General features: G+C 40.0%; 2 protein-coding genes across 2 annotated transcripts; both read right to left on the reverse strand.

Annotated features, from left to right (window-relative positions):
- Positions 1 to 44: 44 nt before the first annotated feature.
- On the reverse strand, positions 45 to 12,656 carry LOC127358554 (sorting nexin-4-like). Its single transcript, XM_051391708.1, has 14 exons — positions 12,528 to 12,656; positions 12,017 to 12,141; positions 11,712 to 11,850; positions 9,924 to 10,073; positions 9,786 to 9,833; positions 9,633 to 9,688; positions 8,799 to 8,871; positions 8,001 to 8,062; positions 7,044 to 7,109; positions 6,792 to 6,881; positions 4,439 to 4,538; positions 4,160 to 4,305; positions 3,301 to 3,415; positions 45 to 3,208 (listed from the first exon to the last, which is right to left on the reverse strand). Exons 1-14 carry the CDS (start codon positions 12,654 to 12,656, stop codon positions 3,161 to 3,163), a joined length of 1,347 nt encoding a protein of 448 aa, XP_051247668.1. The 3' UTR covers positions 45 to 3,160.
- Positions 12,657 to 13,871: 1,215 nt separating this feature from the next.
- pnpla3 (patatin-like phospholipase domain containing 3) lies at positions 13,872 to 24,850 on the reverse strand. Its single transcript, XM_051391705.1, has 9 exons — positions 24,544 to 24,850; positions 23,312 to 23,544; positions 23,156 to 23,221; positions 19,696 to 19,905; positions 17,333 to 17,393; positions 17,035 to 17,211; positions 16,758 to 16,890; positions 15,879 to 15,986; positions 13,872 to 15,491 (listed from the first exon to the last, which is right to left on the reverse strand). Exons 1-9 carry the CDS (start codon positions 24,728 to 24,730, stop codon positions 15,236 to 15,238), a joined length of 1,431 nt encoding a protein of 476 aa, XP_051247665.1. The 5' UTR covers positions 24,731 to 24,850; the 3' UTR covers positions 13,872 to 15,235.
- Positions 24,851 to 26,630: the final 1,780 nt, after the last annotated feature.

Raw genomic sequence — 26,630 nt, forward strand, 5'->3', positions numbered from 1 at the left:
GGAGTGTACTCCAAACATACAAGAAAAACTAGATACAAATACAATCAGTGGTGTGACACATTTTAATTCAAATAAATAAAACAACCAGAGCTTCATCCAAACTGAGCATTAAAATGTGAAATATAAGAGGGTGTGGACAAACTTTATAAATACACTCACAAAGCTTATTGCTGGCTCAGCACATAAAAAGTTAATTAAATAACATACAGAACATGTAGGAGTCAATAAACAAAGGTTAAATTCAATGAAACTCTTTGATAAAAAATCTTCCTCATGAGCCTCATGAGCAGGTTACTGTACATAGGTACAATGCATTGCCCTGGACATCACTACATGTAATCAACATCTTGTAGCCTATTCAAATAAATATCGGCTATTACCTCATGGCAGAGGGAGGCGAAAAAAATGTAATGCCACTTAGATGATGCTTGTTTTAATCAGAATTTCATTTATTTTCACTACAGTATCCACTCCTGGCATCTCTAACGTACTACAAGGAGTTTTTATCTGGTCGGATACCCATTGAAATCAATGAAACACTACCGCCTTTGTCCACAGGGGCCGCAGGAATCAACACAAAATGAAAGCTCCTTGTAGAGCCTTTAAGCATGATTAGGTGCTATTAAGCACTACAATGTGCTTTAGATGCCTTCATAGTTATGTTTAGGCAGCCCAGGTCGCTTTCACACTTGAGTTCATTCCTTTTGAACCAATAAAGACAAGTACAATACGGTCCCTTTTAATTCTGGTCCAATTTGGCTCACACTCACTTATAACAAAGGAACCAACATGAAACCAAATAAAGTGCCGGTCATTCATCTGACTGAAATCAGCTCTACATGGACCCACAAGTGGAAATCAAAAGTGTTTTTTTCTCTGGACCTCGTAAGTCATGAGTAATGACAAACAGGTAGAAAGATACAGGGTTTCTGCAGGTTTTAACAGGTTCAATTTCTAAGAGTATTCAGAATGCAATTTAAGACCTATTTTGAGTAGGGATAAACTGATTACCAGTACCGATCTGATATAGCTGTGTTCAGAAATTCATTTTTAACATAACACTAAGCCTGCATGATTGTTATCATTGTTGAATGTTGCAGCTGGTAAAGGTGGAGCTAATTTTGATTACTTTGCATTACTTAATCTATACTATTAGTAAACATAATTTACTAGTTGATCTATATTTTGAATTATTAATGTGAATCTGCAACTAGTAACTAAAGGTATAAAAACAAATGTAGTGGGGTAAAAGGTACAAATATTTGCCTCCAAAATGTAGTAGAGGGGAAGTATAAAGTAGCACAAAATGGAAATACTCAAGCAAAGCACACGTACCTCAAAGTTGTACTTGTACATAGTACTTCAGGGAATGTACTTATGAAGGTTAGGTTATTCTATATTTTGAGATATTTTGAAGATATTACATTTTATTGCAAATGTATATCAGTGGTTTCCTTGATTACTAATAATCAGTATCTGTATCGGCATCTGAAAATCATTATTGGTTCCATGTTGGTTTCATTTTGTAGTTGTTACAGCATGATTAATACGAATCTTTCTCAAAAACACATTTCAAAGCGAGAATGGCAAATAAAACTTTATGTAAGTAAAGTTAATCTAATAATTTTTAAAGACCTCTCAAAATCATTTAGGCTTTTAAGACTCCGCAGTCTTATCGTATGGGGGGGGGCGTGATAAAGACTGATTTAAAAAATGCAACCCATCTGAGTCTGGTTTCACAGAGATATTTTAGACAGGTCTGTGGTGTTAGGCCTGTATCAACTTTGCTCTGACAGTAGGTTAGTCAATGGAACTTAGATGGTTTCACAACAAAAAGTTCAGACATAAAGCAAGCCAACACTGAACTAAGAGTTGTGTTTCTATGGTAACAATCAGTGGCACATGCTAACCAGTGGCACCAAAAGACAAAAAAGAAGAAAACATGGCTCATAATTTGTGGCTTTTTAACAATGTTGGGGAGCGAATAATGAGAAAGGAATGTCGTTTTTAGAGATCTTGAGGAATTTTGCCACCTGTTGGAAACCTTGAACTTTTTGATGATCCTGAGCCTGACTGACCAGATAGCACAGGGTGTGAGCCCTGCCACATTAAGAAGCCATTTGATACTACTGGAAGTTGTTTTGCAGAACCGAAATCCATTGTTTGCATATGACAGGACAGGGTGGGGACTTTTAGGGAGATTACACCCCGTTTATCTGTGTGTGTATAAGTACAAGAGTTGCACTGTTTTGTTCAGCGTATTTAGACTCATATTCATTCACATCATCAGAAGACACGACATTAAGAGGATAGGACAGGTTGCTTGGTCAGCCATGTTTTTTCAGTTTGCAAAAAGTCTTAATTTACCCAGAATTCCTGACAAATGAGTCCAACTGAAGATGATCTGAAGTCTGACTAGTTTGATCTAAGCCACAGTCAAAGTTTATCTTTGTGAAACCAGACCCTGCTTCTTTGATAGTTCACGATCAGCAGGCGTTTTAATAGATCACACATCTGCTATCACAAAATCATGTCTGTTTGGCTCCGGTGGAAGCCTGTTCGGTCTGTACCAAAGTTTGACTGACAGAACTCCACCACCACTAAACCAACCAAACTAAAGTGTGTTTGAACTGAAGCAAGCAGTTTACAGTAGATATGTGTAAAAGTAACCTCGGTACCAATTTAGTATTGCATCTGAATGAAGTTGGGCAACAAACAATTTAAAAAAGAATGGTCAAAATCAATGCAGTAGTCTGTGAGATAACAAGTCTTTCGAGCTTCAGAAATCCTGAATCCTATACTTCCCATGATGCAACCTGATAGCGTCTCTCAAACAGCACACTCACCAGTTGATACTAATCCCATGACCACTTAACTGTCTGTTAAAATTGGTGAAATGCCTCTTGAGGGAAAGAGAAAATGGTCTTAGGTAAATATTTAAAAAGTCAACCCTGTGAACTGGTCTCCAATCCAAGTCATGTGCTTGTTGAGATCCACCACACACCTTATCACTCCGCGAAGGGAAATGATATTATATTTACACACAATTGTGTTGCTTTCTCTTGTGGCTGTTTTCAGACCTCAGGAAGTTGGTTTCACTTCCTAGAATCCACCAGTGAGCCTCACTGAGGGTGGACATGCTTTGAATATGGCTTCACCTTTACATCTTCAGGAAACATTCTTTGGCGTTGCTCCACACTTGTATTCCCTGCAGGGAGAGAGAGGAAAGACTTTTATCGTCAACATGGCCACTACAGTAATATCCTGAACCATTCAGGCAGCTCATGTGCCGCTCTCTACCTTTTTGCACATGCTGATTTGCATGACGGCGTAGTTGATGAGCGCTTCCCGCAGATCTTTGTCTTTCTGCTCCTTGAACCGCTGCATGTCCACCAATGCCTTCTCCACATGCTCTCTGCAGTAGGACAGATCAAATGAAGCACACACACACAATTGGCAAAGACATTATCTATGAAGGATAGACCGATTGTCAGCCTGGCTGATTATTGAATCTGATATTCAGCATTTTTCAGATAATAAAAAACAGAAAGATTCCATCGTTCATCTGTTGGCTGATTAAATAAACTTAAAAATGCACTACTTTGGCTCTCACTCAATCTGATTGGTTACACATCATGAGGTTAGACAAAGGTTGAACTCTTTATACTGATTAATCTATATTAATACATAATAATTTATTTATTTACATTTTGTTTATATTTTAATAATGTGAACCTGCAAAGTAACTACTAGCTTAAGTTCTCAAATACTGTAGTGGATTAAACAGTTCAATATTTGCCTCCAAAATGTAGTGATGTCACATTGCAAAAAAATCCAGCCTGTATCTGATTTGGACCACATATGAAAGTGACACAAATCAGAACTGAAAAGATCAGATTCCATGTGATTTGTGCTGTTCACACTGTCATGAAAAAATCTAATCTGGGTGACTTTGGCCTGCAGTCTGAATGTGGCCATAGATGGGAGGGAATTTGCGAGCCTGTGAATTCAAAATATGATCGAAAGGCCCAAAAAGCACCTCAATTTAAAAAAACAACCTGGCTATCTTTTGATGTGTCAGGATTCAGAAGGCAGGACATGTGATCTTCTGCTAACCTTCCACACAATGTGCAAGCATTAGGCAGTGTCTGTGACTCACTCGCACTCGACTGTTTTCTCCTTGACTGTCTCTTCACCCTCTACTATCAGCTCCTCCAGCAGCTTCAGTCTGGCCTCCCTCTGTTCGGGTGCCTCTTGGCCAAACAGCTTGTTGGTCATGCCTTTGAAGGAGAATGTCCGCACGATCTGAGGAAGGCGTGAAAACATGTAAGTTTGGAAGCTGTTGACGATCTAGAGTCCTCCTCAAAGGTCTTACCTTGATTTGACATTACAGAATTAGCCATCACTGCTCAAGAATAGTAACATGAGTATAGTGTACCCCTGTAGCCAGCTCCTCACGCTGCTGCTTCTTGGAGATGAGGTCCTGGGAGGCCATCTCAAGCTCAAACTGGGTCAGCTCATGTTTCCTGCACACCGCCCTGCCAAAGCAGAGTGCAAACATGATATCATTATCTGCTCTTATGCTCTAATACAGTATTTGTGAGTTTGTTTGTGAGTTGTTTGTGAGTTGTTTGTGCTTGTGAGTTGGCCGCAACACACAAACAAGAAAGGACTTTGGAGTGAACTATCACAGACTTTGGAACAGGGCTATAGAAGCCTCAGAAGAGCTGTAAAGCTGAGTATTTTGTATTGACAGTGTGTGCAGCTGAGGAGTCAATAAATGTATCTTGATTAACTGACCTGTGGTGCTGTATTGTGTGCTGAAGGAACCCACAGTTGTAGAGAGACTTGCTACAGGGCCATAATTGCAGTCTTTTTGAACCATTCATTTTAACTCCACTTACTTTCTTAACATGAAGTTTTAGCTGGTAACACTGACATACTGTACATTGATACTGGTGGTGGTTACATTGTACTTTGATAGTAATCTTTTGGTCACTATCCGATAAAACGTTAGTACAGCACATCTTTCTGAGCCACTCACAGCTCATTTCAGCTTTCTTTTTTCTCTCAGACATTTTGAACTAGTTTCATGGCACTTTATGCTGGTGCAATGTGTGAAAGCTGAGACTAAAAAGGTGGGCCTTATCAAAAAATGAACAGCCATGTACAGATTTGGCTCCCACTGATTATCAGCTTGTTTAAAAACCCACCTGGATTCCCACTCTTTTTAAGAAATTGTTTTCCCAGGCCTTTCCAGGGCATTTGTCCTTGACAATACAGGACAGCACTTGTTATAGGTGGTCATCTGTGTTAGCTCACTTTTGTGGGGCGCTTGGCTGTTCTCACCACAGCGTTTCCCACTTTTCAAACTGACAGTTTTCCTCTAACCAGAACAATAATTTGTCCACAGCACAGGCTAAAATACAATAAAATCAAAATAAAATTTTGTAGGACAACATAGATTATTTCCAGGATATTTGTTTATTTTAATCAATTTCCAGGTTAAAACATTATCTTTCTTGAATATTTTAAACAAAGATTGACTTTAATATTTTTAAAACTCCTATCCTAACTTGTGATGTTTCAGTTTTATATTTAAATGTACTAGAAGGAGTTTTTAACTGGTTATAAATAGTCTCAGTTTAATTCTGATGCTTCTATATGACCTACAGGCCATCAGTGAGAAGACTGCCACTGGGTAGGATTTGGTTGGATTTTCCTTGAAATCAATTCAACGAGGCAGTAGACACACTACCGCTTTTGTCCATGTTCCTTGTAGCAGCTCTAAGCATTGCAAGCTTATCTAACCTCATCGTAGTTATAATGAGAGATGCCCCAAGCCAATCTTAAGGATCAGTATCAGGGCAGATCCATCCATTCATATTTGAATGGATCTGAAGCTTAGAAACTTCCTAGTTTTGAATCAGGACCTACAGAATTTGGATCCAGTAGCTGGTGTCAGATTTAGTAACTTTAGCTGTTTTTTCTATGTGTCAGATACATATTTTAAATCCCATTTAATGAATGTAAGTATCAGATATCAACAGATACCAGATGGTGCACTTCTAAACCGCCATCATGGAGTCCATCCTCACCTCCTCCATCACCATCTGGTATGCTGCTGCCACTGCCAAGTGATAGGGGCAGACTGCAGCGTATCATTCCCTCCAGGACCTTGAGGCGTGCAGGTAAGCTTGTGGTTGACCCATCCCACCCCAGACACAAACTCTTTGAAACACTTCCCTCAACCATCAGGATCACAAGAACAGTTTCTTCCCATCTGCAGCTGGTCTCATCAACACTGACACTGACTCTGACTGACTCTTAGACCCACCACCCACCCTGAATCTATGCATTACATGAATGCACTTGCTTTGGTTTTTATTTTTGCACATTACAACATCATATGTCACACTGCTAACTTGAACATTCCCTGAACAATATTCTTCACATTTCTGAAACCTGTACAGCTCTTCATTCATTTATTTAAATAACAGTCATATTTTTATATTTTATATATTGTCTCTTTTTATTCTCTCTCTTTTTAACCCGGTTCTGATTCTGATTCAGTTTAGGATCAGAGCCAAAAAACTTAATTGGGACATCCCTAATTTTGATTTATCATATAGCATGATAACACATGTTCTGTTGTAGCAACACAACCTTTAGTTTGATTAGAGGACCTTAAAAAGTACAAATGAAGTACTGTCTCAGGCTTGAACTGGTGACATCACAATGGAGCTACTATGTCATAAACCTTTAAAATATTTGGTAAAGATGGGTCTTACCTCAGAGCTTCAGCATAGAAGAGATACTCTTTCATTTGGTCTGCATAATGTTCCTCTTCCTCTAAGATATCATCTATTGAGGCAGCGTATCTACAGGTGTGTGACAAAAAACATCTGTGTTTAATGAGCAACACAGCTGGTAGTGGCAGTAACAATCCTACAGTGTGTGTGTGTGTTCTAATCTAGAGATTATATCTGTCGTGGAATAGAGGGGATTATGGCAAGGCAGTGAGTCAAAATTCAAATACTCACGCATCCATATGATGACCGGCACTCTGCAGTCCGTCTCCCATCTCTTTCTCTATGGCGCTCCACTCGCTGCAGTAAAACATGGATGTAAACACACACACACACACACACACACACACACTTAGCAGGGACAGCCTACTGCACACGCTGATACATTTGATAAAATACTGTCTTGATAAATAAGTGAAGTTTTGTTATCCATCCTGGATATATAATGCAAAATTAATTTTCATTGTATCTACATTTATTGAAATATGATGGTCACATTTAAATGCACAATTCTAGGATCATTAAAAATTCTGATCCTATGAAAATGTTGTTAATTTCTAACGTTTTCCTGCTGGACACTAGATGTCTCTAAGTCCATTCTCAGTGTATGTGCACTGGTGGCTTCAGGTTTCTACATCATTTTTGCACGTTGAATATTGCTGAATGTCATTGCCATGTTAAAGTTTTCATTTTTTCCCCTATCCAAACTAAGGCTGTGTATTGGCAAGAATCTGGCGTTACGATATGTATCAAGAGACAGTGGTTAGGATTCAATATATTGTGAAATATTGCGATATTGTAGTGTCATTTTTTTTATTTTAGCAAAGTATAGAAAGACAATAGTATTATAGTAGTAGTATGTAGAACACACCACCACATGCATAAAATCTACATTTGTATTTATCTCTATAACATCCAACACCATAGCCCTCAGTTTACATTTACAACACTGCTATAAACCACTCTGTTTTGGAGAATTGATACAATAACACAAAACTACTGCGATACCATTTGTCAATATTTTCTTACACCCCTAATCCAAACTGAGGGTGTAAAGACAGAGGGTGGTGTAAACCGTACAGATTGTAAAGCCTGTCATGGTAGAATTGTTCATTTGGACTACAATGATTTGACAACAATTCAGGTCCTATTTTATTCATGTCCAGATAAATGATATGCTTGTTGTCAGACCTGAAGACTCTTCCATAGTTCCCATGGACCTTGTAAACGCCGTAGAGTCGATCGGCAACCCTCTAGAAGAGACAGAAAGTAAATGGAACCAATAAAAAATGTGTATTGGCAAGAATCTGGTGTTAAGATATGTATCAAGATCCGTTTACATTTACAACACTGTTATATAGCTGCCCATCTTTAGCTGCTGTCAGTCTGCACATATACCACTGTGCACAGTAATACAGAACAAACTAAACAGCACAAATTGTCAGTTGGACAGTCTTATCTAAAGAAGCAGTTTTTGTTTAGATTCTGGACAGAAATGCTTTGGATTCAAGCTGTTTAGCAACATTGTTTAACATTAAGTTCTATTAATTTATACATATGAATGAAGTCATTCAAGCACAAAAATGACTACTGCTATTAAATGGACCCTGCGGTGAGATTGTTCTGTTGTTTCTGACGTCAACAATGAACTTCCAGTGTCAGCACAAAATGTTTTTTATGAGACTCAGATGACATCTTTTTAAAGCAGCTATAATGGATATTGTTATAACAAAAATGTTTGAGATGACAATGTGAAAACGATGTGACAATATGAAAGGGGCTCTGGTATGGATGAACCTACACAGAGACTCAGCTGAATCTGTGACTGCTAGATGTGTAAAGAAGCAACTATACCAATCATATCTGCTGCCCCGAGTGGCTAAGAAAATCAGTTATTGCAGGTTTAAAGATTTAAAGCATAAAGCAAACAGGAATTCAATCGGTGCGTGTCTGCCTGAGAGACTAGGACAGGTAGAAAGAGAAACATACTGCTCGTGTTCGGAGCAGCTGAGATATGTGAGACTGCAGCTCATCGCTGTAGTGTTTCATCTCCATGAAGCGTCTTCGTAAGAGAAAATGAAAAAAGACAGAACACTGATTAAAATAACGTCTACCATGTTATTTAAAGGTCCAGTGTGTAACATTCAGGAGGATCTTTTGTCAGAAATGGAATACAATATTTATAGGTATGTTTTAATTAGTGTGTAATCACCTGAAAAAAAGAATGGTTGTGTTTTTGTTATCTTAGAATGAGCCTTTGCGGGTCCTCTTCTACAGAGTCCGCCTTGTTGATTTGCCATGTTTCTACAGTGGCCCAAAACGGACAAGCCAAACACTGGCTCTAAATAGGGCCTTTATGCAACTACGCTCCAAGATGCAGCTAAATCCTACACACTGGTCCTTTAAAAATGTATATATATATATATTTATTTATCCTTTAATTTCATTTATTTGTTCCTTTAATCTGATGGATCTAGAGCCACAAGGACTAGTCAAATATTATATCCTTATTTTCATGATCGATTAAGTCATACAATGCTCAAATTGGTGCTTCTTTGGGTTTAGCTGTGTTTAGATAAATCAAATGGTTGATACTAATAAAGTGTATAAAAGGTTCTTCTACCTACAAACACCACAAGCTAATGTCTTTGTAATTTAAGTTTCATTCAAGTTAGCAGCTTAATTAAACACACAGCTTCAACTGTAAAATATAACTCTTAATAACTACTAGGGAAGAATTATTGAGACATTAATGGTCATTTCTGACAACATTTAATTATAATTGAACCCGTCTTACAGTGCGTTTAGGGAACACTAACTTACTTATCTGGATTTCTCACCCTGAAGGTGGCACTGAGAGCTCTCAGTCTGGAATCTGCCTGCAACAGGAGTAACAGGAGGAGGTGAACACCTACAAATCTTTGAATGAATTGCCTGTAAGAATAAAGAGATAAAAGCTCCATAAATGTCACATACCTTTGCCTGAAATCCTGTCTCATACACCGCCTCCTTCCAGCCGTGTTCCTGCCACACAGAGCAGTGAAAAGTTATTCAATCAGCCACTGATGTATAAGTGATGGGCTGAACTGCCGGGCTGAGAGCCGCAGCGTGTACCTCGGTGAGGAAGTGGTAGAGGAGCTTGTTGTTGGAGAGGACCGGGTGTGATGCCACGCGAAGCAGAAAGTTCTCCAGCCCGACCCGACGGCGCTCCACAAAGTCTGGGTCCATGTTGTCTGCCGACAGCTTGTGCCACACAAACTCTGCCTGCATGCAAGAGAACAAACAAACAACTTTTGTTTTTCTTTGATTTCATCAATTGTATGTTTTGGTGCGTCAGCTTTAATACACACAGTTGAATCATGCTCTACCTTTTCTGCACTATATGCTATTGAGATTAATAAAGCATATGTAAATCTAAACTGGACAGCCTTCGGGGTAAGCCTGGTCTGATTTCAGCTTTACTTATTGTAGCTACAATGATGATAATCTCTCATCATCTCTTAATTACCACAATATATCTTACTGTGAAATAACTTTATAGGTTCCTGTAGCCCCTCTCATTCTATTATTTGGATATTGCTCCAAACTAGAAACAATTACACCAGAGAGGGGTAATTCCCTGCAACAAAGCTACCATGTAAATTATATGAATCTCATTTCACTGTCAAATATCAGCAGGCTGTTGCAGTGGCTATGTGTAAGTTTAAGTGTAAGAAGGTGTGATAATCTGGTTAAACAATGGTTGTACCATACAATTTATTCAATTAATGATTTATTTTGACCAAACCAGCATTGGTGATTGTTGGAAAGACTAACAAATACAGTTTTATTTTGATTCTGTCCAGTTTGGAGTGCTAGAAATGACTGGTTTTGTCAATAGAGTCTGGTTGGACATAGTGCTGATTATTTTGGTCTGAGATGGCGGTACTCTAGTGTGACACCTAGTGGCAAGTGAATTTCATATAATATAATCTTTAAATGCACAAATGTTTGTGTTGTCTGTTGTCATAGCAACCGGTACCATGTGGATAAGTTGTTTCTGCGGTCATTATTGATTTTATTTGCACCTAATTGAATCCACTATACCGTCCTGGCATCTGGACACCCACAAGAAAAATCACAACAATAACCAGTGATGTTTCATTGTTCTTGTTCTAAGTAACTGTGCATCTAAGTGCATCAGACAGTCCAACATATGTGTTCCTACATATAGATGTGGAAGAAACACAACTCTACATCAACTTTAACTTAACTAAATCTAAATGAACTAATTCAGCCGTTTATTATAGATCTTTTACTTTGTGTCAGTAGTTCTCTCCCATTTTAACACCTGCTGCAGCAGTGTTTTTATCAAGGTGAAATTGTCGTAGAAAGCAAAAACATTTGGACACACTAATCTCTCTGTGAGGAAGCTGTGAGGCTGCCTGTTTGCATTCCACTATGATGCACTACACAGGGTAAAACCATCAGTTGCTGCAGCCAACGGCGACTTTCATTCCAAATGTCTGTCAGGTCGGGCTATCATCAGGCTGATACTGTTTAGTCTGAACCTGGCATTAGTTAAGTTGAAGTAGAGATGGTGCGACTGAACAAAGCAGTGAGTGAAACTGTTACATGTTAGCACTCAAACCTTTATAGTTCAGAGCAACAGTGTGTTTGTTTTGATTTAGGGACGAGGAAATATACTACTTCTGATTTTTTATTATTATGGGAGCTCTTTCTGAAGACCAGGAGGAAATGAGCAAAAATTCCAGCTCCATAACGACTGATATGGGACCTTCATTTACCAGAGGATAGCTGGAAGCCAGTCCTGTACTATATTAGACATTTCTTTAGGGATCTAAAGCAAGGCTGCATCCTGTGAGTATCACTGAACAGAGTTGGGAAAGCAGAGGCACTCACCCTCTTCTCAGGCAGAGGGGGGACCACGATGTATGGATAGGTAACTATCAGGTAGTTCCGCAGCAGCTCAAATTCGCTGTATCTCCTCCACAGTGAGTCGGGGGCTGGGTTACGACCTTCAGTGACGGCATCCATCGGCCTTTAAAGATAAAGCCACAGGACATTGTTGTTGTTTTTGCAGAGTGACAAAAGACAGAAGTAAATGCAACAACACAGAGCTAAAACAAGGAAGTCGAGATATCAGAACATCTCAGCTCAACAACCCGCTGCACTTCCTTTCACAGTGCTGATCGGGGAGCACTCACCGCGTCTCGATGAGGTACACGGTGAACGTCTCCTGCATGTTCACTGCATTCTTGCCACTCCTTTTCTCAGCCTCAGCGACACAGATCTCCATCCTGCGAAGGAGCGTGGAGCCCTCCTCCACCATCTGAACCACACATCACACAGCATCACTAACAACCTCTGGAAACAGCTGTTGGTCGGGTCACTGCTCCCTCCCCTCTGCCCATTCCTGGCCCCACTTTGAGGCTACAAGCTAACAGCTGTCAACCAGGAAACCTTATTTATTAAGCAAACCAATGTTAGCCATGTTAGCACCCCACTGTAACAGCAGACTGTGTGAGCCCTACACGACCCCAGAGTCCGGTATGAGGAAAACCATTTCAATGGCGGTTTAAATAGTAACTTATATTTAGCTACCTAACGTTAGCTTGTGTTACAACAATGTAAGCTAGCTCTGCCCTGAGCTTTAAACTGTTAGCCAGCGGTTAACGCAGCCCTGTACCGTTAACGGGGGGGGAGGTACTGTTTTACCGTGTCGTTTAAGCTGTTGCTCCGGTCCGCCGCTGTGTGCTCTGAATCGTCGTCAGTAGCCACCGACTCTTCCTTACCATCCTCCGCCATCCTCCTCTTCCCTGATGTTGTTGGTGAGCCAGGACGCATGCGCAGAGCATGCACATCATCCCACAGATGTTAAGGAGGAAATGTTTGCAGGAAAGATCAGAGGGGCTGACAGGCAGAGGAGATTATGGAAGCCCATTTCTGCCAATGTCACTGAAAAAAAAAAGATTCAGAATATTATGATCATTATGAATATATCTCAAACTTAAAGTCATTATTTTGAGAAAGTCTCTAATTATTTTGAGATATTAAGTGAAAATATTGAGAAGGTTTTTCATTACAGTGATTAACAGAATGCATTTTATTTATCACAATGGCAGAAATGGGCTTTCATATCACTGTTTTCATCATAATAGGACATTTGTATCATGTAAATTCCATTTTCCAACTGGGATCTAGAGACTAACAGTTGTCAGCTGTCTTTTTTAGTACGTGAAGACACACTCCATTGACTTTTCTAGGGCATTTTCAACAAGCGATTTGTTATGCAGTGGTGGAAAACATGATTTTCTAAGAATCCATAGCCAAGTTAGATTTTGAATAAGGAATAAAAATCCTTTTGGTTATTCTTGAGAAATCCATGTAAGTCGTCTAAAATGTTTAAGATCCAATAGAAAAAACTGATTTCACAGAAGACTGTGAAAATCCGACGAGAACCAAACATATTTTCTTATAAAGGGGGAAGAGTCTTATAGGCTTATAGCACCAATAAAAAAATACTTTTTGACTAGGAGGTCCTCAGGAAAACAAATGTTTTGCAAGTTTATTGTTGGCTGTTTTGGTTCACTGTAATTTATTGTGATCCCAGCGCGATCATTGATTCACTGTGAAGATTTTATTATCTTCAAACCTAAAAATGGGATTCCTTAACGGTCCAGAATGTAACATTTATGAGGCTCTATTGTCAGAAATGGAATATAATATTCATGTATCTATGTGTTCATTAGTGTATAACCATCTGAATGTTTCTATAGTAGCCCAGAAGGGACAAACCAAACACTGGCTCTAGATAGGTTCATTCGCCTTTTTAAGGTATTTCGCAGCCCCCGTAATTTCTCCTTCGCATTTGGAAAGGAGGGTGAAGCAAGAGAGATGCAAGAGATGCCACTAAATCCTACACACTGCACCTTTAAATCCTCTCAACTTGGGGGTCCGTGGTCTTATGTGCTTCTATTATATTATATGACATGAAAAAGTTTGGGAACCTCTGGCCTAGTGTTACCAGTTGGTGCAGGACAGTCAAATAAACAAGACAACCAATTTAAAAATATTTAATCTTAAGAGACTATCACAGTGGCATTAACATAACTTTACATTCAAGTGATAGGAGACATAAACAGATTTAGAAGTTGAAGGTCAGACCATTAACTCAGGTGACACTGATATTACAATAACACTGGTTGTACTCTTTTGATCAGCACAGTCAGCAACAGTGTTTCATTTTGGCAAACTGAGTCACAAAAATGACCTCTACAGCTGAGTTGTGCCAGAGAATCTCCCAGCAGCTGCCTCACATCATCACAGAGGTTGGTTGCTGGCTTTACACATACGAAATGGGCTCAATTTACTTGCAAGTACACTGCAACTGGTCAGTCATGTGAGTGATCAGTGGGTAAAGTGACTGGTCTTTTTGGGTAGATTTCTTTTAATATAAAGAGTTCTACTATCTAGACATCATTTCAGTTAAAGGACACTTTAGTTTATTGCTATTTGGGTCTTTTTTGTTATTTCCATTAGCTACAACAATCTTCTCACCAAAGTAATTAGCAGGGCAGAGCTCCAGCTTTTAGCAATACTCAAAACAAAAACAAAACTGGTCAGATTAATGGAGAAATAATTACTTCCCTTTCTGGCAAGAATAAAGCTACTGGAGGTAACTTTTATAGAGAGATTGATATTATCTGAAACTGTCACTATATCCTGACAGTAAGCTTGTGTAGATTTAGCATTTTATTTTCGTGATAATAACTGTTTCACAGTCGAATCGGATGAATAGTTTTAATGCGAGACATTCACAGTATTTTGCATTTTCATACTGTTTATTCCTCACGTCCCCAGTGTGCAAAAGGCCTTAAGTATGTGAAAAAACTAGGCTGGGAGACTTCCAATATGGCTGCCAGAAGTTGCAACATGTCACCTTAAAAGCCATCATATGGCGCCTGGAGATACCACACAAGAGTAAAAATCAACAGACATGATTAAAAGGACAAAAAGACAGATAGAGAGAGCCACTTGTGGAGAGAAAAAGGACTCTTGATTCAACTCACTGTATTGGAATAAGGAATTAATGCTACTTTTAAGTATATTTTCAATAAAAAGGTAGGCAGAGTTGTAGTTAGACTGTAAAATTAGACACATTTCTGTGCTGTACATTAAAACAGGTCATAAAACACATCCATGATCCTGAGTTAGTTGTGACGCTGTCCTCCAGAGCCCTTGTTAAAATATCATACACTCTGTGATGTATGGAGTGTTCAGAGTCAGAGATAAATGTCTGTTTCCTAAAAACATTAAAGCACCATTGCTCGTTGTTCCACTTATTAACCACCGACTGATCCATCAGCCTCACACAGAGTGGAAATTTGACCCCATCACTGTTACAGTGCAGGTCCTGCATCATTCTACTGCTGTGTGCTGCTGTGAGGTTCCTCCTGCAAGCCAACGAAGAAGCAGACTTGTTGCGGGGAAGACGGGGCTATGTGAGAATGGTGGCGGGAGGATGTGGAGGATGAGGAAGAGGAGGTAGATTTGGGGATCTCCCAGTAGCTGCCGTGGAGGTCCAGGGAGGAAAGAGCGGGCAGGTGGTCTCTCTGCATGGGTCTGTCACACTCCGTAGGTAGAGGTGGCACGGTCAAGCATTTCCTCAGGCACGGCTCACTGTGAAGTCAATTACACAGACATTTAACAAACAGGATGCATGCATAGGAGCATTGAGCAATGAGCAACAAAGTTGAGGACAGCAACTGTATCCCTTCAATACTTATTGGCCTTAAAAGGTCCTACCACAGAGGACTACCACCAGGTTTAAGGACTCAACCTTTTTAAGGACAACTTTTGACTTCAGTCTTTCTCTAACATTAATTTGGCCACAGCTCAAGCTAACATAGAATTAAAAATTTTCAGGACAACATAAATTATTTCATTTTAATCAATTTCCAGGTGTTTACATGACTGGAAAACTCCTCCTCCTCTTTAAATGTACAGTTTTACAGAAGGCATGGGAACTCCTTCTGTCTATGTACTGTAATGGAAATCACTGGTCACCTCATGGAGTTGGGTGGTGCTCCTTTCCAGGCCTGTCGGTACACGTCACCTGCCACCCCAAACAGCCAGCTCACATCAGCTGGCACCTCTGGGATCCACTCTACAAACCTGGGAGCAGAGCAGTAATGATTTTATATGAGCAGGCACTAAACTGATGTTCAACACTGGAACAGGAAACTTGGTCATGGTCCTGATCTGAGAGGAGATGGGTTTTAGGTGCAGAACTCTTTTGTTTAAAGGGTTAGTTCGGATTTTTTTTACCTATCCATAGCCATGTGTACAGTGGACAGCAGCAACACCCCCAGTTTGAAGAAGCACTAGTTCTAGCCCTGGCACGGAAGTTAAGCAATGCACTGCTGAGGACGGGTGCAGCAACAAAGCGTATTTTAGCCAATTAAAAAAGGACATCTAAAAAAAATATTAGTCATCAATATTAGTTTATGTGTACACTATATTACGCTATATCTTGCTGTCAGCCCGTTCCGACATAGAATCAAAGCGGTTATGGCTCTCTCCAAAGTTACCAGACTCCTTTGACAAAAACAGTAATTTTTTACCTCTTAGAATACAGGTTCTAGTTCAAGTAAGAAAAAAAAACCCAAACTGATCAAGGCAGCGGTGGACCAGCAACTCGTGTTCTATTCTTGTCAAAGGAGTCTGATGGCTTTGAAGAGAGCATAGATCAATAGAAACACACATTAGCTGGGCCTTTTTTTGGGGTGTCTAAAATGTGTTTTTCTGCTGCTAGCTTCTGTGTCTGCTTCTCCAAACTGGGGGAATACAGACCGGCATCTACTGTACCTCATACAACCTGACTTCAAAAAACCCAAATCATGCCTTTAAAGGTGATATATTGTCATTGTTTAGACCTATACTGACCTTTGGGCCACTGAGTAGGCTGATTGCACAGGAAGTGTGTATGGCATGAGCATATAGGAGGCCACTCTCATTGGCAACATCTCGGACACCTTGGCATACAGGCCAGGTTTGTCTTGGCAGGCCTCGCAGAACACTGACACACACACAGGGAACAGGACCATCAACTGTGCGACATGATTACACCATTATTTACACACCAGTTTAAAGACGCATTACAAAATCTGTAGCCATACAATCGGCTCAAACATATCTTCATTAGTCTGGGATGACACCACACCTTTCTTGATGGACGTAGGCAGAGCGATCTGCTCGTCCAGCCACCAGTGCTGTTTACGCAGCAGGCGGAGCCTCCGGAGCACCCACTCTCTGGTGGTTTCTGTGTGATTGCAGCAGCAGTTGGGCTGGCTCTCCGGCGGGGCGAGGCCAGCAGTCGGACGCTCCAACATCAGCAGGTCTGGCACCACAAAAACATGATGTCAGTGACACGTTCAAAGGTTAAGCTAGAGGATGATAGCTTCATGACTAGGTAAGCTTATCTGAGAGTTACCACGGTAGCACAATAGTAGAATACTCACTGTTCTCTTCAAGGAAGCGTAGAGCATCCTTATAACCACTCTGACACATCTCAGCCAGCACCTGTGGAGACGACGGTAGTACATCTTATATACAGGGTCCTGTCTACGCATGCATTTACTGTCATATAATAAAATGTGGAACTATGAAAAAGTGTAGAAATGTATTGCATTTCAGTGTTGTCCAACACAGCTTTATGTAAAATCTAATAAGCCTAAAAATGCGTGTGCTGGACAACACTGAAAACACACCTCTTCAATTTATTTTCAGTGTTGTGATTTGAGACATCCTAGTGTTGAACAGACTCATAACAGTTTCGATAAATTATACAGTCTCTTAAATTATTTTCAAGCAAACCTGACCTGCATGCAAAATTAGCTAGTTATATTAAGTAAAGTTATATTAAGTTATTAATTAACAGATTGGACCTCTTGTCTATCATGTAGCAACACTGCCATCTAGTGACAACAAACAGGGATATCTATAACAGGTGTAGATTATTAATCTGTATGACTGTAGCTTGTATCCTGTTGTTTAACATTGTTATAAAACATTCTCAATGTAATACTGATGCCTCTGTATGACCTACATAAAGTAGAAAGTAGAGAAGATTGCCTATTTCTTTATAGTTATTCTCAATGCCGTTCAGATTCGTTCGGATTCCCCTCAAAATGAATGAAATGAGGTGGAAACACCACTACTTTTGTCCACAGGGGTCACCAGAATCAACACAAAATGAAAGCTCCTTGCAGGGGCTTTAAATGCTACTGAATTATGCTTTGATAGTTTAGTAGTTAAGAATTTCATGTGACTGATAGTTTGCAGAAATAGATCAGGCCAAAAGTGAAAAGAGAGTCACTTGCCATCCGTTGTGCAGATATCCCTATCCTAACATTATTAGTCATTATGATACAGCTATATCACTATGGTCCGTTTGTTATGTTGCATTCAAAGAAAGAGACCTTGGACATCAGCAGAGGTGCTAACAGCCAATCCACTGGCTGGAATGGTCAGACCAGAGTTACGGCCTCAGGCATGTATGGGCAGACTTGCTTTTCAGGTGGCGTGATACAGTGAGGTAATTCCTCCCTCTAGGAATGTGGTTAGAACACACACACACCCCCGTCACACAGATTTGTGCGCCAAATTACATAATCGAGGGATAACGCACATGTGTGGGGAGCGGTGAGGAGCCGGGCTGCATAACAACAACAACAACAGAGCAAGCAGCTCAACGCCCCAGTAAGGTTAGAGCTCACCTCATCTTAAAGGTTACCTAACAGTCATCACAGCGACAGGGAATAAAGAGGAAACATGGGGTAAAGGAGAGGGGCAGCAGGTGAAAACAGAGGCAGAAGGTACGAGATACTACTTCCTGTCAGCAATGGGTAAAGGAAGAGGAGGAATATTAGGGAGGGAGAGGGGAAAGCAAAAAGTGTGATATCTCAGGCAGAAGAGATCTGATTGTGACTCATAACAATGATACTGCAGTGTACTCTTTCCAACTCTCGAGGGGGGGGTCTGTTTCCTATCCTAAAACCACATCTGCTGGCCTCTGAGGATTTGTGTCCTTGCTTAGGATGATGTTAGTCCAGCAGATGTTGGTAGATTAAAGTTAATGGGATTGGAAGACCACGTGGTTCTGGAGCTGCTGTGAAGTGTAGTGTATCTTTAATTTGGAAACTGCAACTGAAAACTTGTTGGAACAATTTAGTTTTATATATATTTAATTTGGTTATGTGGTCTATAAAGTCCAGAAATAAAGGCAAGTGGAAGATTTCTAACTCGAGTCTCTTTCGAGTTTCGCATCCACCGTAGTTTCTCGTACGCGCTTTTATGGCTGAGCTGTATTCAAATGGTTGCCACTTGGGGGGCAGCAACACAAACTAAAAACCCTGACATACTGTCAGTTTATCTAGTGTATTATCACCTAATAAAGTTAAACATTATCTGGCCATTGAGCTGTTAAATGTTCCACTTTTTTCACCAGCTAGTTAATGCTAGCTAACGCTGTCTTTTTCAAGTTTGGTGTTGGGCAGTTTGGCGTCTGAAAACCAAAACAATGAGCTAAAAAGGGCCGCAGTCCAAAGGGTTAGAGGAGTTTTGGATGGTAATTCTCTGTGGGTTCATTAATATGAGTGTTTTCTTTCACGTAACACACACAAATTTGATCTATTGTTGATATAAAAAATATTGACTGAGGCACCTTCATGTGCTGTGTTGCTATGATATGTAGGAAAATATTAGATGAGGATTTCTCAGTATTAAATTACTTGGATTTTACTTAACGCTTATAGATAATCTTCAAGTGATCAAATGCAACTTCTATGCTCGATCTAAATAAACACAGTGAAGCAGCACCTACCTTAGGTTCTGGCGGAAACAGGGCCCTGCTGAGGCGGTACATGTTTCCCAGGTTCATCTGGATGCTGGTGTTGGTAAAGCGCAGCTCATGGAAGCTGGTGGAGTTGTCGCGGGGACAGATGTCGCTCTCGCCGGAGAAGGGCGAGATGGTGATGGTGTTCTTTAGCTCGGACTGCGGTAGGTTGTCACTGATCCCACCATCCACGTAACGCTAGACACACAGAAACAGGCACAGAGACATATAATGTATAAATGTACCACTGTCACTTTATTCTGTCGGCTGAGTAGAGTGTCATCCATTACAGAACAAGTCTTATTGAAACATAGGGATATTGTTCTTGGCTGCTGTACCATGATAACGGGGCCAGACTCTAGACAAAGCCTTATTTATACCCACTAATTTTGGTTACATACTTTGAACCATTCCCTTGTGCCCTGCAACATAATCAGAAGACACTTCAGCCTTTCAAAATCAAAAACTCTCTGTACCAAAACAAGAACTTAATTTGTCATTTACGTCTCTCTAACATCTTTGTATTTGTGAGTGACGCAATTTTAGACTTTATCCATTTATTCGTGCAATGACATGCTCCACTTCCACTTCAGATTCAACCTCTGGATCACTGAAAATGAAAGGAGGACTCGCTCATTTAAAGAGCTTAAAATGTCATGGAGAAGGATTTAACCTTATTCTAAGTGCCAGCTGTAAAATCCCATTCAGCTTGGCAGAGAGACTGCCAGCAGACTGATTGGGTGAAAATGTAGCCTCTGTGTTAGCAAATGCCAGCCTGACAGGATGTAGGTCAGTGAGGAAAAGGAGGTCAGGATCATTCAATGTGCATGCAGAGTATATAAATGTGTGTTTGACACTTTAAATTAGTGAACTCTAATATTGCATTACTACATTAGCATTGGATCATTAACATTTTGTAGATTTTTTTCCTTGTTGTTGCACTTTGAGACACTGTACATTATGTTTGGGTGTTGGGGGTGTGACATGGGACGATATGAAAATGTCACTTTGTGATTATCATGGCCAGAATAAATTTACAATATTATCTCGATAATCATGCTTGAAAATCACTTGTAACGACAATGGATACTGCCATTTCGATTTGGGAATGACTGGAAAGATGTGACTCCTTGTGGCAATTCAAAATAAACCAGGAAATCAATATATGACTGTACATTAGGGAGCTAGACAGCTTTCACTATTATCCTGACAATTCCCTTCCTATATACTGGTATATAGTATTTTTTATCATGATAATATCGTCTATCGTCCCTTCCTTATTGGCTGTAAAAAATAGAGCCCGACCGATGACTTGGCTTACCAATATAAGCTTATTGTGGATTTATCCTATCAGCACATATCTAACATTCAGTAACAGGAAACTGCAGTAAACAAATGAAAAAAACAAGTTTATTTGAAATGCCATGGTTCTAAGGATGAAAATATCCGTTGGTCTGCCCACCAACTTATAAGAATATAGTTGTGTGAATTCATTCATTAAAAGCATACAAATTGAACACTGTCTCCATTTTCATTTTACTGACACCAAATTACATAGTCCTTTCAAGGAACTTTCTAAGAATTTATAGTTACATGTTGATTACCTCCTTGGAAATGGTTAGAAAACTATGGGAAACCGCAAACTGAAGAGTTATTCAGAAAGTGTCGCCTCAAGTAAATGCACTCAGGCACAGAGGTGATGAGTCACACTAAACTGGGCTCTGGCCAGCAGGCGATCTGGGCAGCAGAAAGTACACAATGTACACAATCCACAGATAACACTTACAGACAGAATATGAACTCACAGACATGCGCATGCATGTTCTATGTACATGTTCGTGACATGTAAACAGCTCAACTGAGTCCAGTAGCAGTTTATTGGACTCACTGTGTTCTTTGGGGTGTTTTGACACTGAACTTTGGCACCAAGACCGAGACAACAGGCTCAATTCAGGATGAAATGCACCAAGATGTTCACAAAGAGGGTGTTTGTCAGCCCTCTGTGCCACGGTGATTTACTGTGTGACTGAGGTTTCACTGCCAAAGTGTAGCTATAATAATAATATGTTGCTATATATATATATATATAAATTGCTATATTTTATTACTACATCCATTTAATTAATTGTGGCATTTTGGAGCAGAAACTGCATGTTTATCATCTGCATTTCTATTACATGTTATTACTTGGTAATGGTAAATGGGCCTGTACTTGTATAGCGCCTTTCTAGTCTTCCGACCACTCAAAGCGCTTTTACACTACGTGCCACATTCACCCTTTCACACACATTCACTCAGTGATGGCAAAGTCCATCGAACAGAAACTAACATTCATACACATTCACACACCGATGCATGAATTTGGGGTTCAGTATCTTGCTCAATGATACTTTGACATGTGGCACCAGGAGCCAGGGATGACCCGCTCTGCCTCTGAGCCACAGCCGCCCTTCTATCTATATTGATTGTGCAGCACTTGACCTTTGTATTTTGCTACTACTTTGACAATTTTACAACTTCCAACTCTTTCGCTTTCAGCTGACATTACAACCTCTGCCGTCATTTACTCTATAAATGTAGATGCTTTAACGGGCAGCTTTAACTACTTCAGCTGAATTATCTGCCATTGTCAGTGTGGCAGCTGTGGAACAATGTCAGCACTCTCCCTGTGAGTTTTGGGAAAGTGGTGAAAAAGTTAGTTTGGAGCCCTGGACTGGGTTGCCACAGGTAAGCTAGGGTGTAAGTCGACACTAGAGAGTCAAAGCTTATGATTATTCTTCTGCATTTTTGTTCTATGTAAAGTCATCTAGTAATCTAGTTAGATTAGTGCTGCCTGTTCACACACATATACCAAAATGCTCTGTCAGTCTGAATTAGATCATTGTCAAAGTCCAATATCAGCTGATAAGTCAAAGTGAGGGCAACACTGCTATCAGAAACTAAGACTCGCAGGTAAAATGATTACTACAGTTCATTTTATAAGAAAGCAGATGACTAATCATGATTATTTCTGACAGAAAATCAAATGATCTCATAGCACTCTTGCACCTTGACCTGCATTTTCCCTGATGCATTATTTTACTACAGTACTTTCCCAGTCCTATTTTCAGGTGTTACTGGAATACTGGTATATAATAGATATGTTTTTGGATCACAGCTGCACCCAAAGCAAATCCAAATGGCCTTTAGATTACAGACCGTGATCACTTCCACATTCAGACTCACGAGGATTTCCTGTTCAACTGAAACCTCCTTCTTCTTTTTACACTTATTTTTAGTAAAATGCTTCCCACTGAATGCTTTTGATCACATGTAATGAAGCAAACACTGTGACCGCTCCAGAAAAAGACGTCATAATAAGTATGATGAATACTAGTATTAGTATTAGTATTTTCTACAAATAATTGTGCAAAGCAAAGCTAAACCTTGATGAGTAGCAAACACGTACCACTCCTCTGAAGGATGGAGGAATCAGCCCGCAGTAGATGGGAATGAAACAGCTACAGATCAGCGCCTGTGGGCAGAGAGCAGGGTTAAACCAGAGAGGAAATTCATTTCCTGTGTCTTCTGGAGGCTTCTCCAGGTTTAAAAGATATCCCCGCACCTGAATGAGTTCCTCTTTGGAGCCAAACTCTGACACCAGCACGTTCTCCCCATCGGACACTCTGGTCAGCGAAACGCACAGCCGGCCCGAGGCCAGGACGTGTGCATCAGAGGGCAGGTCCCGATTCAGGCCAGATTTGATCACCTTGACCAGGTTGAAGGAGGGGTGAAGGGGGCCCAGGTTCCTCTTCCTGGCCTCTTTCGCCACCTCGATCACATCTTCGCAGCATTTAGCTAAAAGTGATAAAGCACAAGGATCAGGAGATGGGACTCAATCAACTGCAAACAAAAAACGGACTACCTGAGACTGGATCAATATTCACTAAAGCTACCAGTGGTCATTGATCGGCAGTGACCTACACAAGGCCTCTCCCGAGTACTGGGCCCATGCTGACTTCACTGCAGATACACATAGAACAATATGTACCCTATGTGTTTACTGATGGCAGCCATTACGATAGCTTATTCCTGGGAAAGAAAGTGGGAAAGAAAGTGGCGTCTCTGACTCGCACTGTCAACAGCAAGATAAGTCCTGTTCTCTTATAATCCAATGGTTCCACACTACTGTTTGACATTTAAACACTTGCTGAACATATATCAATGAAAGCTATTATAAGCATACAGCACACACTGTCTATTTCTCTCAGCTTTGTACTTGAAACCCGATGGTGACTGACTGCATGTTACATCTAATCTGCTACTGATGTTAAAATAATCTTCAGTGTGTTTACTGACACATGAACTCTGAAAGTATAATTAAAACCTTATAACTGGGCTCATAATTGATAGTTCAATTTATATTGCAAGAAGTTCATATATATGTTTAGGGCACTGGGAACTGAGTCTCACTATGTGTCATATAAAAATATTTATTTATTTATTTATTTATTATATATTAAGTACATTAATGATGTATCTTGGTATTTTTACTGTCAAATAATACACTTTTGGGTCAGTTTTGTCAAGAACAATCAATATATACTTCAAATATTTCACATTTAAATCAGTGAAGTTCAACATATAAAAAAATTACAACATTTAAAATATAATTTTAATTTCTGCAGCAGTTATTATAACTATAATAATAATAATAATAATAACAACAATAATAATAATAATAATAATAATAATAATAATAATAATAATAATAATAATAATAATAATACAGGACGTCCGGTGTCCTGCCTCAAGTACAGAGCTCCAGGCTGTGTGGCCCATAGCGGTGTGTCTTACTTATGGATGCCTGGCTGGCGAGCACCGAGGCGGTCAGAGCGCCGGCGGAGGCCCCGTACAGCTTGGTGGCCCCCTTGACGAGGTAGGGCGCTTTCTCCAGCAGGCAGCTGGCAACTCCGATGTGGTAAATCCCCAAGAACCCGCAACCGGCAAAAGACAGGTTCCAGCCTCCGTTTAGGTCGAACATGGCGGGGCATGCCCCGGCTGGGGAGCCCTGAGACCGCACAGTACACTGTATGCGTAGCGGCAGCGGCTGATAGAGGCGGCCCGGTGACGAACCGCTCAGCTGGGAGTAGCAGACTGAAACCTCCGCTCAACAACTGGCTCTATAAAGAGGGAAGTATGATGCCTTCAGGTGCTATCGGAATTGTCGTAACGCCCACATGACCGCTCCAATAGTGCGTGTACTGGTACATTTACACTTATTTATACGAAAGAATGTATTCATTAATGTGAACATATTGTATAAGAAACTAAAGGAAAAGGTTTCACTGCTGTTTGCTGTTATATTACACGCATGCACTGCTGTGTGGCTGAGGAAATGGTATTGTAAAAATAGGCTATTGTTTTATTGTCCAGTGTTGATACTATTAGGTGACATTGGTTTGGTTTAACAAAGTTTCATGGGCGTGTTCACTGTATTCGGAGACTATATAACATTAATCTGCACTTTTTTCCACGTAAATCAGGATATGAAGTTGCCGTTGCTGTGTGCCGGTAGTGTCGCAGCTTGTTTACAAACCATGAGATTTACGAGGAACAGTGAATGCAAAGCATGTTACTGAAAGTATGATTGGAGTAATGCACGTCTGTCAATTCGCCTTTCTACACTAGAGCCAATCAACAACAAGCGGGATAGACAACAAGCAATGACGTCACGACCCATTTAAAAAAGAAATGAAAGATAAAAACACACAAGCTCCTCCCCCTCCTGCTTTACTTCTGTTTTCTTTGCCCATCCTCACACACTTTCATATTTTATTGGTGACCATAGACCGGGGGGTTCTCAACAAGGTAAAGTTATTTAACTACTTGTTAATGATTTAGAGGACTTTACTTTTATCTGGAAGTCAGAACCAGCTAAGCCAAAACAGTAGCCTATATGAAAAGGATTGCTATACACTGCAACATATTGTATAAGACATATAATATAATATAATATCACAACTAACAACCACCATTATAAGAATATTACAGAAAAATGATAGGATTGTGCATTAAAGTGTTGAGTAGCAGACGGTTGGTCGGTCCCCTTTTTAAGAGGAATAGCAGGCCACATGTTGGGAATTATAGGCCTGTATCCGTTTGAACAACCCTGTCTAAGGTTCTGGAACATCTTGTGTTAGAACAGGTTGAGGAGTACACAGGGTAAGACATTTATAATGACATTTGCAAAAACATTGTTACTTTAGCTGTTAACATTGTTTTCTCATGTGGGAGTTGGGAGATATGCTTACGGACTTCAGGACTGTGTTTTTTAGTTTTTATGGTGAATGTCTTATACTTCTTCTATTGTCTCCTAACAACTTGAGACCATGTTGGAAATTAGTGTTTTCACTTCAGCATGTGGATATGTTCTTTTTTCCTGTCTGATAATTCATAAATAAAATCAATCAATCAATGGTACTATAAAAATACTACTTGTTTGTAATGTAGTGATATTATAGTAACTAAAGAAGCGCTTGCTGAGAATAAGTTTGATTGCTGTGCACACTGATGCAGACTAACCTTATTGTATTGGTGGAGTTAGGAGGGTGAATGTTGGCTCCAATACACTTAAGAATTTAATACATTGTGGTATGTAATTATAATTGTACATTTCATCATCGCAAACTTATTCAGAGTCGTGCATTATACAATAGTGGCCATTTTGAAATGTAACTGCATAGAGTTTGTGTTGTATGCACGTGCAGTGTTAAATACCATGGGACTAAATGGGCCTCCATAGATTTTGATGCATTATAGTATACTTCATAATACCACATACACTGTACATGCCATATAAGAAGCATATGTACAATTGGTCACAGGCATTGTTGAGCATTCTGAAACAAGGAAAGAGTTTGCACTGTATCCACACAGTAGTG

Source organism: Dicentrarchus labrax, unplaced genomic scaffold, assembly GCF_905237075.1.
Source record: "Dicentrarchus labrax unplaced genomic scaffold, dlabrax2021, whole genome shotgun sequence".
Taxonomy (NCBI): domain Eukaryota; kingdom Metazoa; phylum Chordata; class Actinopteri; family Moronidae; genus Dicentrarchus; species Dicentrarchus labrax.

Excerpts from the sequence above, each read along its gene's own strand:
- LOC127358554 (XM_051391708.1), bottom strand. The coding sequence starts at position 12,656 with ATGCGTCCTGGCTCACCAACAACATCAGGGAAGAGGAGGATGGCGGAG. Across the intron at positions 6,882-7,043 it reads GCCGGTCATCATATGGATGC|ATACGCTGCCTCAATAGATG; the intron begins GTGAGTATTTGA and ends ACACACCTGTAG. Across the intron at positions 4,539-6,791 it reads TTCTATGCTGAAGCTCTGAG|GGCGGTGTGCAGGAAACATG; the intron begins GTAAGACCCATC and ends CTGCTTTGGCAG.
- pnpla3 (XM_051391705.1), bottom strand. The coding sequence starts at position 24,730 with ATGTTCGACCTAAACGGAGGCTGGAACCTGTCTTTTGCCGGTTGCGGG. Across the intron at positions 19,906-23,155 it reads CTCCATCCTTCAGAGGAGTG|CGTTACGTGGATGGTGGGAT; the intron begins GTACGTGTTTGC and ends CTGTGTGTCTAG. Across the intron at positions 15,492-15,878 it reads GCACCACCCAACTCCATGAG|TGAGCCGTGCCTGAGGAAAT; the intron begins GTGACCAGTGAT and ends TTGACTTCACAG.